Here is a 19599-nt window from a genome sequence, read left to right on the forward strand (position 1 = left end):
TCGGTCAATAATTATCAATAATATTTTACATATCTTCAATATCTTCTGGGTTCATACAGCCGTCCATTCAGACGAACAGCTTAAATAGAAGATACAAAATAAGATTAGAAAATATGGAGGTCGCCAGGCCTATCTTTTGTACTCTTGTCATGTTGTCCTTTTCTTGGAATTTGGCTCTTTGGTCAAACATTCTTTTTTGTCATGTAGAAGTCTCTTTCTTATTCTTTTTTTCTCTCTTTCTTTCTCTCTTTTCTTCTCTTTCTTTGTGTCATTCATTTTTCTCTCTCAATATATATATATATATATATATATATATATATATATATATATATATATATATATATATATACACAACGTTTATGCAAAGAGTTTTTCAGTTTTTCCAAACTCCATACCGCTAATAATTTCAGGACTTTACTGTAGTGTAATTAATAATGTATTATAATAAAAAAATGCATATTTGTATTAATAGATTAATAATCAATTATAAAACGCCAATTAATGAATTATTTAAATATATAATTAATAAATAATATAGGGTTTTTTTTATAATTTTCGTTTGATCAGCTGATCTCGATCAGCTGATTGGTTGCTAGCGACGCGATGCTAAATTCGTTCTCGTTTAAAACCAAATTTCGTTAAGTTTGCGATCTAGTGTTCCTGATTTGTTTGTTAACAGTTTGAATTAGTGTTGGGGAGTTTATAATTGTAATTTACTTATTATTTAGGTTAATTAGGTCATTATAATAATTGTTAATAAAATTAATTAATTATTTTTATTAGGCGTAAGCCGAAAATTTTATTTTACCACGACAATGATGGCTAACGAAGATGAATGTTCAAAAATTCTTAGCCAGTTTGAAAATTCAGAAGAGAAATCAAAGAATAAAAAAGATTTGGATAATTTTTTGAAGAAAGTATGTGAAGTTGGTGAGTATTTTTGATTATTTTAGTTTAGTTTAGTTTAGTAATTTAGTTAGTAGCTACTACATTTTTAGTACTTAAGTTTTTATTAGTAATTAGTTTAGTTTAGTCTTTAGTACTTTAGTAATTAGCTATATACTTCAGTTGGTTAAGAAATATAATTCACTCTTTTCATCAATCTACATTTGTTATTAAATAAATTTATTTCAAATATCATTTATCATCATAATTTATCCTTACAATGTGACATCATTGGCTGATTATTACACAACATAAACCATTTTAATAAAAATGTGATCAGAGTTATCAATTAATTATTAATCTATTTATTAACTTATATATTATTAATATTATTATTTTAATAATTAATTTAATTAATTAAAAAATCCTTAATCACCTCATGAATAGAATCTATAGTAAGAGGCATGAGCTCGAAGGACGAGGGTACAGTCGATAGCTGCATGAAACGGGCTGATGAGTTCCTCACAAAATACAACAACCTACCTACCGGAGACTTTTCTGAAAAAAATAAAGATGGCGGACATGATGTTGATGATGATGATGATGATGGTGGTGATAAAAATACGAAAGATAAAAATCCCAAGAAGAAAGGTATTGGTCACAATTATGTTAATTATAGGGATAATGGCGATGATGATAATGATGATGGCGATGATGATGATGATGATGTCATAGATGATGATGATGATAACGACGACGACGATGATGACGACGACGATGATGATAATGATGAATATAGATTTTAAATTCACCTCACAAAGCTTTCAATTTAACATAATTTTTTAATTTGTCTTGAGTCCAATTTTTCAATTTCACTATTTATAATTGCATGCAGTTGGCCTGGATCGCTTTGTATTCAAACCCGGTTACTGGAAAAGCAGCGTCAAGCACCTTAACCATTACACTATTACAATATAATGTCGTTTATCTAAAATAATATCTTCCCTTGAATGAACTATTTTCAGCTATTAATAAAACAATCATAAACGATAAGGCCTTCAAAGATGATGACAGCCACAAGGGCAGACAAACTGAACAAATGGACCCTGGTTTGATAAATTATTTTACGATATTTTTTATTATTTATTCATTATTATTTTTTATTATCTTTCATAATTTTATTTTTCTTATAATTTATTGTTATGTATATTATTTTATTATTTTTTTAATTTATTTAAATAATCGTTGTGTCATTATTCTCTTGTTTCATTGTATTATATTAGTGTTGCAAGAACATTTCATTCATTCATTACATTCTTAATAACAGCGCTATATTCTTACCTTTATATAGTTTTAATTTTGAGATTCCGCTTGCATTCGAACGCGGTCACACTGCAGTAGCAAGGTAGGCCGGGCACTTTGACTCCTGCTGTCGTCTTGCTGTCTGTCCATAATAATTATGCTTTATTAAGATCATAATTTTAAAATAATATTCATAAATTTTCAAAATTTTTCATAATAATAAAGAGGCTTTCATGAGAATGATGGAAGAAGATGCAAATAAAAGAGCGGAGGATAGAAGGAAGAGAAAAGAGAAAGCGGAGGAATTAAAGCAGAAAGGAGAGAGATTGTTTAGTGAGGGGATGTACAAAGAATCATTAGAAGTTTTCAATGAGGTGCGTGTCTGTGTGTGTGTGTGTGTGTGTGTGTGCGTCTGTGTGGTGTGTGTGTGTGTTTTTATAGAGCTGCTAATGCTATTATTATATGACTAGGATCTTTTTTCATCAAACAATCTCCAAGATAAATCACCTTCATCACCATCACAATCATCACCACCACAATCATCATCACCATCACAATCATCATCATCGTCATCACAATCATCGTCATCACAATCATCACCATCTTTAATCATCATAATCGCCACCAGGCGCTACAGACGCTGAAAGACTGGTCGACGTTGTATACCTGCAGAGCCCAGGTTCAAACGCAGCTTGGTAACTATAAGGAGGCTTTGTCTGATTGTGATTGGGCATTTAGGGTATGTTTCGTATCGTTTCGAATTGTTTTGTATCGTTTTGTATTTTATTGTTTTGTATCGATTTTAACGTTTTTTATTGTATTGTGTTGTATTTGTATTGTATTGCATTATATTGTATTGTATTGTGTTGTGTTGTGTTGTATTGATTTGTATTGTGTTGTATTGTATTGTTTTGTATTGTATTGAATTGCATTGTTTTGTATTGTGTTGCGTTATATTGTATTGTTTTCATGTTTTGCACTGCTTTTGTTTCTACTCTATCTTTTGTATTGTATCCTTGTATGTATATATCCTACATTGTGACCTTTGTATTGCGCCTTTTGTATTGTATCTTTTTTTTGTATGGTATCGTTTGTATCGATCGTATCGTTTGTATGACAATAAAATAATATTTATAATAATAATCGTTATTATTATTATTATTATTGTTATTACTATTAGGCAGATGCCAAAAGTCTGAACGCTTTCGTAACTCAATCAAAAGTCCACCAAGCTATGGGGGACCATGACAAGGCTGTTGAGATTTTACTAAAGGGAATTGAAGTTAAACCTGGCAAGAAGAAAGTTCTGGAAGGTTTAATAATTCATTCATCCAGTCATTCATTTATCCAGTCATTCAATCATACGTTCATTTATCCAGTCATTCATTCATTCATCCAGTCATTCAATCATACGTTCATTCATCCATTCATTTCTTGGAATTATTGAAAACATATGTCTCGAAGGTTATTTGGATAGCGTTAGAAAACTGCAAGACTCTTGCAATGACAGCTTTGTGTCCAAGAACTACAATTGAATAGCTACTGCTCTTGACTATATTTTTTTATTATTTTCATAATTATTTTTATTCTTTTTTATTATTATTATTATTATAATTTTTTTATTATTGCCGTTGTTATTAAGTCGATCGAAAACTTCAAAAGAAAATGTTCATTGAAATGCTTTCTGATGAGACTTTTTTATTCAATTTACAGGCAAAAAATATCACATGTAAGGTATATGTCACAGACTTTATACAATTTGAAAGCAAAATTGCGTAATAAATTTTAAATAAAAACAATAGCTTTTGTAAAATATACATGTGAATAACTAGATTATCAACAAAAACAATATAAAATAAATTAAAATTTATAATACAATTTACTAAAAAGATAAATAACATTAACAAAAATTTAAATGTTATGACAACCATCTTGATTGTTATAACCAGCAGTAACAATTTTAAAAAATCGAACAGAAAATATCAACTGTAAATTTTTCTGGTCCAGTCGTAAATGTAATCGCTTTGGTAGCCATGTGCTCGAAATAGGCCACGAAATATTGACTTTAAGTACGTGTAGTTTGGTTTCTCGAGGAAGTTAAGCAAGTAGCAATAATTGAAGTATTGTGAGAATTCATTTGGGAGGCCGCAGCACATTTCTTCGACGGATGTGTTGAGTTTGCTGTCTAGAATTGTTTCGATATCTGAATAGTCTGACCAGGGAAGTGTCTGGTTCATTAGGTACAACATCGTATAACCGATCGATTCTAAGTCATCTCTCTGACTCTGTGGTTTACATTGCAGTGCGTTTCTACTGCTGAATTGTAAAGTACCACAAAATGAGTTTTGACCGTTCATTTGTTCGTATGCCGATTCGTGGCAATCTATTGCAATCCCAAAATCAATGATGTATAACTTGGATCGATTTTGGTTGAGTCCCATCACGCAGTTTGATGGTTTTATGTCTCGATGTATTATGAGACAATCGTGAACACTTTCTATAGTTTCGAGCAACTGGTCTATCAACATTAGTGTGGTCTTCAACGAAAACCTGCGATTGCATTTGGTGTGCAGGTCGCACAGGCTCGGCCCTAACAGGTCTATAATTAGGACTCGAGACAGACCGATGCAACCAGACCAATAGACCTTCGGTATTCCCTTAACGCCTTGTAATACTTTGTAACAGTAATGTTCGCGAAATATTTCACAATTTCTTCCTAACAACTCTATCTTCACGGCAACATTTTTGTAGTTAGAGAGGCAGGAAGCCAGGTACACGCTGCCAAATGACCCGCTTCCGAGTATTTTTCGTATTTGCAATCGTTCAGTTTTTTCAATCAGGTTGATTTCAAATTCTTCGATGAAGGGATAGTTTTTACTGACAGACAGGTTTTTATCGTCATCTATTGTTTGACTTTCGTTAAAATCAATTGAAAACTGATCGTCATCATCAGTGTAATCACTCTCTTCTGCATCCATAAGCTCGTATTCAACTTTTAGCGAAGTCATATCAATGGTATCACTAGAGCAGTATTGAATGTATCGTTCGTAATCAAACATGTTCCAACATTCGCAGTTGGAACTGTCGACTTCCATATCTTCATATTGGTTAATTTTCATTTTTTGTTTAGGATAGTTCAGGTCGTTACAAGCAAGTGCACAGAAGCGAGTTAACGTTTCGAATGGCAAATACAAGTTGCGTCATCGTTATATATACTCTACCAAAGGTGTTTGGACGTTCGACAAAGTTTCATGTCAGTTCTCCGAGTCATGGAGTGACCCATTATTCATTTAGCGTTTGTAGTGTCAGTCAGTCAGTGACACGCATAAAAAATAAGGATTCGATCACGCAACTTTGTCACGTAACTTTTTTCACACCAGCCAAAAATTGACATGCGAAACTATAAGCATGCATGTAGTTAAATGTTAGAAGACTCCATTCATGTCAACTTTGCTATGACAAGTAAACTTTGGGAAGATTCAAAGTTTTGACGACCGATAAAAGTTTTAGATATTTATTTTGTATTCTTTAAAAGTATAATAATTTAAAAATTTTGTATTAGTACAGGCAAATATTGAGAATTAAATTAGTGAATAGTTTTAGATAGTTATTTTGTATTCTTTAAACGTATAATAATTTAAAAATTTTGTATTAGTACAGGCAAATATTGAGAATTAAATTAGTGAATATGTTGTTTTGACATTTTTTTAAATATTGCAACCGCATGAAATCACTGTTGCAACTTGTAAGATATTCGTTCTTCTTTAGTTTGGCTGATTTCTGATGGATAAAGACAACTGCTTCAAATACAGACTTGTTGAAACGTTTGTTTAAATATGGTTTGAATGCTAACAGTTATAGAAACACGAAACACTGAGTTACTGGTTAATGACAGAAAAGCCCAACTCCATCTCCAACAACACTCTCCAAATCCCATCCCTCTCTTTCTTATATATCTTTCATCATTGATCGTAAATAATTTTGGACAATAAAAATTACAATCACAGAAAATAAAACAAAGAATAGGAAATAATTTTTCATGGTAATAATTTATTTTTACGATAAAGGTTTTTGCTGAATACAGAGATATTTAAAATTCATTTTATGAATTTTGCATGAATAATCAATGAAAAGCCGGTGTAATCTGTAATTGGTCTTAGCGGTTTTAACACTCTGATTATTTATTATTTCAAGATTAGGATTTACTTAACTCACAGGTAAGATTAGGATTTACTTTTCAAAAAAAAACTTAACAAAGCGATTCAGCAAAAACGATTAGCTCACAATTAAATTAACATTGTAAAACACGGTACACAAAAATTCATTAAAAAATTTAAACAAAGAATAAACAATAATAACAATCTACGTTTGAACGTAGTGCTGTTACAAAGTAACAAAGTACTGTTACTTTGTCAATTAACAACAAAAACTTCGTTCACGTTAATTGTTTGTGATCCATTCATTAGACTGCCAACGGTGCCCTTTGCAAATTTGCAACGATGTGGCTAATTCTTCCAAAAAGAAAAACTTCAAACTGGAAATTTGTCTGATAACCAATTTTTTGAAATACCACTTAACAATGATGTAATGGGCCAGAGATGGAGAAAGATAGTACAACAATAAACATTTTTTAGGACACTTACGAATATAGATGGTTCCAGCGGCGGCAAAAAGGTTAATCTGCCACGTGATAATTTAAATTTATCCACTTATCGAGTTGAAATAAAAATTTTACCGGATCCCGTTAGGAATTTAATATTGATTAATATCGGTTCGACGCTATGTAAAATTCGACGCATGGATAAATTTAATTAAAAGCATTGCATAACTTTTTAACTCGAATGTGCCTATTATATGCCTATGACGATTATCTCGAAAACCTCCAAGAAATAACAAAAGATGACTCTTAACTTTTTAAACGATGGCCTAATTACGGCCGAATCAAATAACGCTAATCCCTTAAAGTGAAACCAATAACGACTCCGATTCTTCTGATCAATAATAAATATCCTTACTGTGATCACAGCTTTAGACTAGGAATGGGCAAACTTTTTTGCCGTGAGGGTCACATTGAGAACTATTTTATCTTTAACGGGCCGCATGTGTACTTAAATTGCAAATTTTTTCGACATATTTCGACATATTCTTTCGAGATATTTTAAAGATTTTTGCCTGGCTGATGACCTTTTTGGCGACAAGGCTCAACCTTGCTTTAGACCGTTATTTTATTATCACCATCAACCATACCGATATTAACAATATCGTTCCGGTTAGTATCGTTAAACCATTAAATATCCAATAAACATAATGATATTATTTGGCCATGATCATTACATTTTAAATGTTTTCACGTACTATATGAAACACAGATAGAGTTGAAATGTTTAATTGTTTAATCATAAAGAAGTAATGACGACAACGACGATGAATCATATATTGTGCAATGAAACAAATATTATTTATAATTAAGTTAGTGATTCCGTTGATTGCGATTTAAAAAGAAAAATGAGAGAACAAAGATTCATGTACACGTCCAAAAACATCGAGCCATAGACATTTATATACATATATTATCATATATAATAAAAATATTACGACGATAATAATAATAATAACAGACATACTAGCAATACATGAAGATAAGATGAAATATATACCTATATGAAGGAAATTTGCATTTTAATAAATTAGATAGAAGAATGAATGACTAAAAAATTGAATGAGTGAATGAAAATGTGAGAATGTACGGATGAATGAATAAAAAAGTGTATGTTTGTATGTATTTGTGTATGTATTAATGTATGTTTGTATGAATTTGTGTATGTAATTATGTATGAATGTGTGTGTGTGTGTGTGTGTGTGTGTGTGTGGTGTATGTGTGTGTGAATGAATGAATGAATGAATGAATGGATGAATGAATAAGCGAATAAAGAACAAAAGAAAGAAACTCACAACAAATAAATGGCTAAGTGAATGAGTAAATAAAATAATTAAATAAACTAATTAAATAATTAAAGAAATAATTAAAATAAATAAAGAAATAAATAAAATAATTAAATAAATAAAATAAACAAATTATTGACTGATTAGTCGACTAAAATAAAAGAAAAAATAAATTAAAAAAGAATAATTTGTAGTATTCACGTCCTACCTCGAAACGCTAAACGAAGATTGATTGATTGAATTTGTAGAATTGCAGCCCCAACAGAAAACCTATATTTCAAATTTCATTAAAACAAACAGAATTTTACCAATAACATTTCTTACTATAAATCTATCACAATGAAACATAGAAACTACACACACACAAACAGACACACACATACACATACAAACACACACACACACATGAATACACATACACATATCATCAATTTATGATAGATTTAAAAAGTACATTCACACTAAAACATTAATAATATTATTACAATATTAATTGTTACATTTTGGTATAAATATAATAATTAAAAATAATAATTATATTACATTTCGACATGACTAGAAATTGAAATGAAGCTAAAAAGATCAGATAATCAGATGAAATGAAAAACAGCCTGACATACTGCTGTAAACAATTAATCGGATTCTTATAATGAAAGATTTATCTTTATTTATTCATTAATTAAGGTAGACAAAATGTTAAAATTGACCTTAAACAAACAAGCTAGTATAAGAAATATATACAAAAAAATTAAAACCAAGCATACTTATATACAAACCAACCTATGCAAAAAAGATACAAACGCATACCAATAAAAACCACTACAAACAGACAACCATAAACAAATAAACAAACAAACATACGTACAAACACAAACATGTACACGCATACAAACACGTATAGGCGAACGCATACAAACAAAACCGAATCATTAAAACAATGCTCAGAAAGTACATATTAATTTTTGACCAAAAAAAAATATTTAAGCCCACGAAAAACAAAATAATATAAAGTTTAAAAAAAATTAAGACAAAAAATTTATCCTACACATACAAATGTTTTGTATATACAATAACTATATAGATATATAATATATATATACACGTGTGCGTTTGTGTGCATGTGCGTATATACAATCAATTTTATCTAAACAGAAGTTTTCTAGAAGATTTCAGATGTTTATATGTGTTCAGACAAATGTTTCATGTCTTCATTTACAAATATTTTTTTCAAATACAAATCAGTCTTGAGAAGTCAGTGCTCTAGTGTATGTATGTATACCAGTGGGTATTATAATTTCTAATACATGTGTTCACGAAACATAAACACGTGTTAAGATTGGTACACCATGTAGATATACAACATACAATATACGTATTACTCAATACAAAAGTTTAAGATCTATATAGATACTTAAGATACATTTAATATAATTGTTTACAGAGCATTAAAATGTTTAGAATTGTATATATCATATGTATGCAAACCTACATACAAACAAACAAACAAACAAACATACATAAATAATCCTGTATATAAACGTTTATATCTTGTAATTTTGAAGCAAATAAAATATATCGTATCGTATCGTATCTCGAGAAAGATCTACTATACAAATGTTTAAGATACCATAAACATGTTGCAAAAACTGTGTATCTATTGTTATGTATACAAATGTATTTGATATCCATATATCAAAATGTGTAATAGATATACGCAAAAGTTGAAGATCTAAAATAATTGCAAGTATTATTATGAATGAAAAAAAAAGGTGCATTAACACAACTGAATGCAATTCATAAACACCAAATGAAGTAACTTAAAGATAAATCCTGATCTATAGGTACTACCACTAAAATAGAATGAAACATTGAAAAAAATTTTTAAAATTAACAAAAAATTGTACTCTTTTTGATAAACTGTATTCATAATACTAAAACGTTACTAACCGCAATACGTACTTAGTACTCAGTAAAAACAACAACAACAACAACAACAACAACCACAACAACAACCACAACAACAACAACAACTACAACACAACAACAACAACAATAATAACAACAATGAAAATAATAGAAAAAAAATCTGAAGAAAGTACAACAACGGTGATTACTTATTTAAAATTGACTTATAAAGCGCTGTGTACAAAACATCAGCAACTGCATATTGTATACATTCATAACTAACTGACCGACAAGTTAATAAATAACAACACCAACAATGGATACTACAACGACAATAATATTGATAATAACATTAATAACTAGCATTAATAACCATCGCATTAACGCCTGTTACGATGAATGATGTACAGGTGAAGAAGAAACAGCGCGTACAGAGTTAATTAATACAAAATTTGTTTAGCCGAACAACCAAATCGAATAGTCATTCAATCAATCGTGGAATATTTAATGAAGATATAGAAAGTTCTAGAAAAAAAAGTGCACTGAAAATTCATTTGGCGTAATTAGATAATGCCAAAAATTAACTAAAATAATTAGTTAATTATTTGTTTGTAATAATAATTTGGGAATAAACCATCTGTTGAGGACACAAGGTTAATTCAATTCAACACCGATATACTACTTCTTAGGCAATCTCACAGCAAACCGTCAGCATACTCCAGCTCATCTTTACATCTAAACGAACAATCATCCAAGGCAATGCTGATCAATCGGGGCTCATTAAGCAGGAAGACCTTGACCTATGTCATAGAACTTTGGTACATCTCAAACGACCTTGAATAATCTCAGAGAACTTTCAGCCGTTTGAAAGAACAACGACTCTTCTCTAAAACAACCATCACCTGCCTCACAGCATCTCTACCCAACTCTCATAAAACATTGACCTCGACTCAAACAACCTTGACCCATTTGATCCGACCTTGACCTATCGATCTCTGACCCTCCATTTGAGGACGACGTAGGCCAGGGTCCTGATGCCAACAAAGAAGATGCAGAGGTAGAGCATATCGAGGTGGAACTCAGCTTCATGCACGTTCATGAAAATTAAGAATATCTGGAGAAATAAATAAAAGGATGGATGGATTCTATCTACGTTGGGATAGATGAATTTCAACGAAAGAATGGATGGATGTAACACGTTTTTTGAATGTCAGTTAATCGGTCAGTCAGTCAGCCAACCAGCCACCAACCAACCAATCAATCAACCCTTCAATCAATCAATCAACCATTGACTCAAGCACATATCTAGTAAATCAACCAACCAACCAACAACTCAACGACCTACCACCGACAACCGACCTTTGGATTACGAAAATTCTGGCAATCTGTCATATCCGAGGACTTTTTGGACACAAGCTCACCCCTATCGAACCCATAAATGGCCTGCAGCACGCCCTCAAAAGAATATCTGAATTTAATTAATTGGATAATTAAGTAGTCAATTAGGTGAATAGGTAATTGGGTCGGGTAATTAATCGTGTAATTGGACAATCAAGTAAATGGCTAATTAAGTTAAGTGAATAATAAATCAGGTAATTAAGTAAAATTTTCCAAACACCAATTACTTAATTGATTGATTTAGTAGTTTATTTTGTATAACTAAAATAGAGAGAGAGAGAGAGAGAGAGAGAGAGAGAGAGAGAGAGAGAATAACAATAAACAGCAGCAAACGAGCGACCTGACATAAGAAAGATAGGACAGCCAACTCAAATACTCGGGCATGGTGTCAAAATTAACAAAGAAACCACTGAACAACAGTATAGGTATGGCTGTTACTGGTCCTAGAAAAACCGCCACCTAAAATTATAATATAAATAATTACTTTTATTAATATATTATTATTATTATTATATTATAGTATCGAACACATTTTTTATTTTAATTATAGTACCCTTAATACTATCAATAAGAAAGATATAGTATCAAAGTTTCAGCAATACTGTTATATAATCATTCATTTATTCATTCATTCATTCATTCATCCATCCATCCATCCATCCATCCATCCATCCATCCATCAATCAATCAATCTAGATGAAAGAATACCATATTAAAAATTATCAATAATAAAAATGTTTACAAATAATAAAACAAAAATTTTAACGATATGACAGGCTATTTGTAAATGTTGAATTCTCTCTCGCTCTCTCTCTTTCTTTCTTTCTCTCTCTCTCTCTCTTTCTCTCTCTCGGTTCTCTCTCTCGTTTTTTCTTCTTCTCTCTCTCTCTCTCTCTCTCTCTCTCTCTCTCTCTCTCACTCTCTCTCTCTCTCTCTCTCTATCACTCGAATTTAAAAACCAGGCCTCAACAGCAAAAATAAATTTAAGCATCACAAAATAAAACAAAATATTTTCATATGGACAAACATCCATTCACACACATTAACGTAAAATTCAAACTATCGATAAAATGCTATATGTAGTAGCTGATGATGACGACGACGACAACGACGATGGTTATAACTACCGTTGTGAATCAATTATGATAATTTCTTCATCTCCATCATCTAGCTTTACCGTGTGACAAACGTGTAGCTGCCTAGTCTACAAATCATTCCATTATAAACCATAGACATCATATGAACACTGAACAAATGAATGAACGAACAATCTGAACGAACGAACGAACGAATAAAAGAAAAAATGGAACCTGCAGGGACGTGCCAGCCCCAATGAGAAGCCCCAGGGACTGAGCAACTAGTGACGTCAGAATTGAGAGGAGGAGGAACATAAGGAACCTATGCCCTTCATTTGGTTGGTCGGTCAGCCAGTACACTATGGAACAGTAGATCAGAGGGAATATAATCTGGAGTGATTGTGTGTGTGTGTGTGTAAGTGTGTGTGTGTGTGTAAGTGTGTATATATGTGTGTGTTTGGTGTGTGTTGTGTTTGTAACTATGAAACAGTAGATCAGAGAGAATATAATCTGGCGTGTGTGTGTGTAAGTTTGTGTAAGTGTGCGTGTGTAATTTTGTGTCTGTGTGCATCGATATTTCTATGTGTGAAGAAGAAATTAGCCTAGTAAATGATAATAAGATAACCCAGAGTTAATAGAAACTAGTGAACCTGGAAGGGTAGGTCGGCCACAGTTTTGGCCAGGTAGTAGGCCTTCACACTGTACCAATAGTTCAGGTGCTCACGGATGAAGATCGACATTTCTAGAGGGACTGATTGTGTGTGATGATGGGGAAGAGGGTGAAGATGAGGAAGAGGAAGAGAAAGATGATGATCGTGGTGGTGGTGATGAGTGCGGCGTGACGATGATCGTGATAATAATGCTGGTAATCAAAGAAGTAGGATAAGAAATGAAAATAAAGAAAAAAAAATCATCATTATCATCATATCGAACAGTAAACAGCATCCTCAACAAACACACCACAGCACACACACACACACAAACACAGAGACACACGCACAAACACACAGACACAAACACACACACATGCACAAACTTAAACTAACAGGTCATAACAGTTGGCATAAGGGCAGTGAACATGAGAAAGAGCATGGTGAAGAAGAGGAAACCGGCATTGTTGTGCACCCGCCAAGACTGATTGCCAATCTGGTAGTAGAGCAGGCCTATGATTAGGCCTATGGCAATGTGCGACATGAATCTTAACCGGGTCAAGTTCTGCATAAATTAATAAATAATTACAATTAATAACTCAATATGATTCAATATGAATAATAAGTTGGAATGACTAAACTTAATTAGGCCAAGTAGTGGAGTAAATTAATTGGATGGAGCGAGATGAATAAATTAAAAACTAATTAACTAACGGTGTCCCTAAGGATGGACTTGAATGTCCTGGCGAGAAGAACGCAGAACTGCGTCATGAATGACGTCGTGAAGGTGCGGTCCGCACTGCCTTCCGACGAGTCCTGTTGACGTCATCGTATTGCAGCATGACGTGGCATGACATAAATGGTGACATAAAGTAGAGTAACGTAAAGGGAAAAGCGAGTTGTGGAACGTCTTGCTGTGCTATGTCGATGCAATATTATATACGTGTATGTAATTCAGTTATCCATCCTTCATTTTTTAACTCAATCGTGTGTGTGTGTGTGTGTGTGTGTGTATGTGTATGTGTGTGAATTGCATTGTGTGAGCGTAGCGTATTGCAAATGTGCGTGCGTGTGTGTAGTGTGTGTGTGTGTTTGTGTGTGTGTCTGTAGTTAAGCATGATGTAAAAACTATCCAAACATAATTACCTTAAAAAAATTGTAAATGGGTCATTTGAAAATGAGTAACCTTATACCATTCGAACCTTGCAAGTAGGTCACCCACAGACACACACACGCCAACACACACACAAACAAAAACACCAACACACACACACACACACACACACAAACACACGCTTGTGTGTAACACAAAAATAAATACACGTGTGTGTTTGTGTGCAACATAATTATCAGTTAATGTGTGTGAAAGTAACAAAAATGTAGAAGACAAACAGATTATTTAGCTGAAACTACGGTGATTAAAATGCGTGAATAACATGATTATGTTTAAAATTATATATATATGCATATATTTCGAACGTAGTTGAAGAGTTTGCACATGTTCAAGTCCTGAGTTTTATCAAAATATATGTCTGTCTGTGTGTGTTTGTGTGTGAATGTGTTTGTGTGTGTGTGTGTGAATGTGTCTGTGAATGTGTGTGTGGTGTGCATAACCTTTGTGCATTGAATACGTTTATAAGATAGAGTAGTATTTTTTTTCTAAATAGGACCCTAATTTATGCAATTTGATCAGTAATTTATTCAAATAAGTCTGTATTTTATTCAAATGCGCCAGTAATTTATGCAAATTAGCCGAGGAAGAAGTTAGTTAAGTAAATAGGTCAAGGTCAACCTCTTTCAAGTTCATGTACATGTCTTTGCTGCTACTCTTTGATTCGTCCAGTTCGCCGTTTCCAATTAGAGAGATGACTGTATCCTGCTGTTGTTGTGATGATGATGTGATGTTGTTGTGATGTTGTTGTGATGATGTGATGTTGTTGTGATGATGATGTGATGTTGTTGTGATGATGTGATGTTGTTGTGATGTTGTTGTGATGATGTCACGTTGTGATGATGTCATCTTATGTTAACGTCATCGGTTTTATGATTATTCATCATCAATTCAAGACCACCATTACCCTCATCATCACCGTCAACATCATCATCCCCACAATCGTCATCCCAATCATCGTCACCATCATCGTCGTCATCATCAACATCACCACAACAAAACCTTATTATCACTAAGATTGATCTTGTTGCTGTTGTTCAGCCTGTGGCTGGCCCCACTGTCGTGATGTCGCTCACACCTTCCTGACTTGACGACAGCCACCAGTTTTGGGACCATGTCTCCGAATTCGCCACACGCTACCTCTATCACTGAGTGTGTGTGTGTGTTTGCATGTGTGTGTGTTTGCATGTGTGTGTGTGTGTGTGTGTGTGTGTGTGTGTGTGTGTGTGCGTGTGTATACTTCCGTATGTCTGTACGTGCAATCAATCAATCAATCAATCAATCAATCAATCAATCAATCAATCAATCAATCAATCAATCAATCAATCAATCAATCAATCAATCAATCAATCAATCAATCAATCAATCAATCAATCAACAAACCAACCAACCAACCAATCAATCAATCAATTAATCAACAAACCAACCAACCAACCAACCAACCAATCATCCAATCAATCAACTAATCAATAAAAACGAAAAAAATTTAAACATCTAACTGAAATCAGCGGGATTGTGATATGGCGGACAGACGAGATTCAGTGAGCTGAGGTATGGAATAACTCCACTAACGCTACCCTGATATATGCACTGTCCATCTGCCATCATGTACAACTGTACGTGTGTGTGTGAGTATGTATGTGTGTGTGTGTATGTGTGTGTGTGTGTGTGTGTGTGTGCGTGCGTGTGTGCATACGTGTAAATGAGTTTGTGCATGTAAGCATCGAATGTTTTGCACAAAAAAAAGAGAAAATTGTCTTCTAAAGACTTTCAAGTGCAGTTTGTTTGCAGCTGATTGTTTTCCATGACAGATGCAATCAAAGAGGAAGATCAAACATGAATAAATAAATAAATAAATAAACAAAAAGTAAAATAAGAAGAATAAAAAAGGCAAGGAAGAGAGAAAGAGAGATAGAGTAAATATAACTCCAAAAGTAGATATAACAAAGAGTAGATATAACTCCAAAAATACTTTGTAATAATGTTGATTGTTAAAAATACTAACAAAGAATACTAGACAAACGTTATTTATTTACATATGGTGTCTAAAAGGTTTAAAATTTCAATTTTTTACAAAATTTAAAAAATGAAGAATTCTTAAATTTGAAAAAATGTTTCATCAAAAAATGGCTCTGTTTTAAGTTTACATCTAATTTTGGAATATCATCTTTCATTTGCCTTAAATTTTCAACTTTATACACATACACACACACAGACACACACACACACAGACACACACACACACAGACACACACACACAAGTATTGCATCATATATTGATAGAATGATGAATGGACGGATAGATAAATGGATGAATGAACGAGACTTTCACTTTCTTTCTAAATTTTTCATTTTTGGACAAAAAACACATTCCTCAGCAAAAAATGGAATCTTAATAATAATAACATGGAAAAAGCCAGGCACACATTAACACATATTCTGAAAAAAATATCATTAATACTATAAATGAAGATACAAATTCTGTTATGAAGTAACCTACTGCTACTGCTGATGATTCTGCTACTGTGGCAGCTACTACAACTACTACTGCTATTACAAATGCTACTAACACTACTACTAAAATTACTTGACACCAGCAAGAACAACTAATCATTAAGAAAAATACACAGATTACTAATGAAAAAAATACAGATTTACAAACAAAAAAATACAGATTACAGATGTAAAAACACGGAATACTAACGAAATCGAACATCTCAAATATCCTGGCACTGGGCTGATGTATGGTGCATATGATATTCCTACCCCCGCGAGCAAGGGACTTCAATAGGGCGACGCATTGAGTGCACGAGGCACTGTCTAGACCACTGTTTTGTGTGTGTGTGTGTGTTTGCTATATATGAGAATCAAAGTGTGTATGCGTGGTAAACTTGTTCATCATCATTACAATCTGTCAATTCATCCATTCATTCATTCATTCAGTAACTCTTCAGAATAGATCCACACATTAACATTAACAAGCAAACAACAAGGAAAGAATTTACAATTCACGTGCAGCGAAACAAAAGATTCAGCAGACACAAGTAGGTATTCCGTCTGAAAGATGCAACCACCTGGTTAATCTAAAATTCACCTAGCATGGTTTGATATGCATTCCAACCAGAGTTCATCCAAATCCAAGTAGGTAAGTGTGTAAATAAGTAAATAAATTATTATATATAATAAGAAGTGTTTGTGTGTGTGCGTACGTGAGGGTATATAAGCGTACAAATAAAAATATTAATATGGATGTTCACAAATGAAAGTAAATGAATCAAAGTTGTTATAATGTTCTGCTATGGTTATGTTGAGTAATACTATAGTCGATGTTACATGGCTATGTATGTATGTATGTATGTATGTATATATGTATGTATGTATGTATGTATGTACGTACGTACGTATGTATGTATGCATGTATGTATGTATGTATGTATGTACGTACGTACGTATGTACGCATGTACGCATGTATGCATGTACGTATGTACTATGTACGTATGTACGTATGTACGTATGTACGTACGTACGTACGTACGTATGTATGTATGTATGTATGTATGTATGTATGTATGTATGTATGTATGTATGTATGTATGTATGTATGTATGTATGTATGTATGTTAAAACCAAATCATTGACGAATGACACCAAAAGCCAAGCGTCTGACTAAATTTGATTTTATTTGCTATAACGTTACTCAACCCCGTCGGCATTCAACTCCACATTTTCCAACACACAGACGCGCAAAAACCGCTGCAGGATGCACGAGATATTATTCATAGCAAAAAAATATTCCCTACTATCGCCTGACCTAATACTGATATTTTTACAAATTCGAAAATGTATGTATGGTTGTACGTATGTACACAGTATTTGACCCCATGATGTTCAGTTATTTTTATCAGGTGGGGCACATATATGTTAGTTACAGTATGTTCATGAAAAACAGAACATGAAAACTCTTTTTTTTTATCTTCATCTTATTTGTGCTTCTTGCGTCATACCTTGCCATGGGATTATGTGTGTGTGTGTGTGTGTGCGTGCGCGCGTATGTGCGTGTGTGTTTGAGAAGTACTTTGAAACATGTGTATTTTTTCTTTCTCGTTAATTTGATTGACTCTTCTTTTCCCATAAATCCTTAAAAGTTTATTGAACTATTTAACAAAAAGAAGCAGCAGAGAACATCATGATCTTGCTCTTATCAGAAAACATGCTTGTACTGTATGATCATTTCCATTAAAATTTTGAATGAGCATGTATCTCTCTGTATGTTTGTTTCTATGTATGTCGGTATTTTTAAACAGTTGAATGTATTAGTGTAGTATATTTTTGCATGTATGTCTGTGTATTCATGTAAGACTATATATATATATATATATATATATATATATATATATATATATATATATATATATATATATATATATATATATATATATATATATATATATATATATATATATATATATATATATATATATATATATATATATATATATATATATATATATATATATATATATATATATATATATATATATATATATATATATATATATATATATATATATATATATATATATATATATATATATATATATATATATATATATATATATATATATATATATATATATATGTTTATGTGTGTATGCTTGTGTATGTATGTGTGTTTGCATGCATGCATGTATATGTGTGTATGTACACATGCATGCATGCATGTGTACATTGGCTCCCGTCAAATTATCTGTACACAGTGCATGCTTGGTAGCAAGATTTGTTTAGTCAATTGTGAGTGCACTGTTAAAACAAAAATGAAAAAACATAGGCAAAAAAAAACTTCCAAACTCTTTGTATGAGCAATATTTCGCAAATTCAAAAACAAACTTCCATCATAAAAAGCTTGAAACCTAAGCAAATACGGCTAGAAAAAAAAATCCATTTACTACTTATTCATGTTAATATAGGTTAATTTATGTTAATTTATGCTCGAATATAAGGCAATCAGGTTATTTAAAAACACGTTAGCAGAAAGGTTAAGACGATCCAGTATATGAATAACGAATCATCGTACCATGGTATACTCTATATTTCGAAAGTTATAGTAAGGAATTGTATATGAAAAAAAAATATGATAGTAGCATGAACTATAAATAAGACGTAGATAACGAGCCGAGGTGCATCTGAGTAAAATCATTAACAACTGCTGAATATACAACACATAATAATGAGATGGCACATCAACAACAACAACAACAACAACAACAA

General features: G+C 32.2%; 3 protein-coding genes across 3 annotated transcripts in view; 1 reads left to right on the forward strand and 2 right to left on the reverse strand.

Moving 5' to 3' along the window:
* Positions 1–818: 818 nt before the first annotated feature.
* Positions 819–3726, forward strand: HELRODRAFT_172179 (hypothetical protein; the record flags this gene model as incomplete). Its single annotated transcript, XM_009018862.1, has 7 exons — positions 819–930; positions 1333–1536; positions 1911–1994; positions 2413–2561; positions 2816–2926; positions 3368–3500; positions 3587–3726. The coding sequence occupies 7 exons, from the start codon at positions 819–821 to the stop codon at positions 3724–3726; spliced, it is 933 nt and encodes a 310-aa protein (XP_009017110.1).
* Positions 3727–4169: 443 nt separating this feature from the next.
* Positions 4170–5165, reverse strand: HELRODRAFT_79049 (hypothetical protein; the record flags this gene model as incomplete). Its single annotated transcript, XM_009018863.1, has 1 exon — positions 4170–5165. The coding sequence occupies one exon, from the start codon at positions 5163–5165 to the stop codon at positions 4170–4172; it is 996 nt and encodes a 331-aa protein (XP_009017111.1).
* Positions 5166–10641: 5476 nt separating this feature from the next.
* The window catches only part of HELRODRAFT_99451 (hypothetical protein), a 13607-nt gene continuing 4649 nt past the window's right edge, over positions 10642–19599 (reverse strand). Inside the window, exons 7-17 of the mRNA XM_009018864.1 lie at positions 17035–17158; positions 15830–15944; positions 15333–15478; positions 13874–13975; positions 13556–13724; positions 13160–13260; positions 12744–12899; positions 11774–11892; positions 11395–11503; positions 10690–11149; positions 10642–10668 (exon numbers count right to left, since the gene is read on the reverse strand). Coding sequence (XP_009017112.1) covers positions 11021–11149; positions 11395–11503; positions 11774–11892; positions 12744–12899; positions 13160–13260; positions 13556–13724; positions 13874–13975; positions 15333–15478; positions 15830–15944; positions 17035–17158 — 1270 coding nt within the window. The 3' untranslated portion in view covers positions 10642–10668; positions 10690–11020. The remainder of the gene's footprint in view (positions 10669–10689; positions 11150–11394; positions 11504–11773; positions 11893–12743; positions 12900–13159; positions 13261–13555; positions 13725–13873; positions 13976–15332; positions 15479–15829; positions 15945–17034; positions 17159–19599) is intronic.

Source organism: Helobdella robusta, assembly GCF_000326865.2.
Source record: "Helobdella robusta unplaced genomic scaffold HELROscaffold_23, whole genome shotgun sequence".
Classification (NCBI taxonomy): Eukaryota; Metazoa; Annelida; class Clitellata; order Rhynchobdellida; family Glossiphoniidae; genus Helobdella; species Helobdella robusta.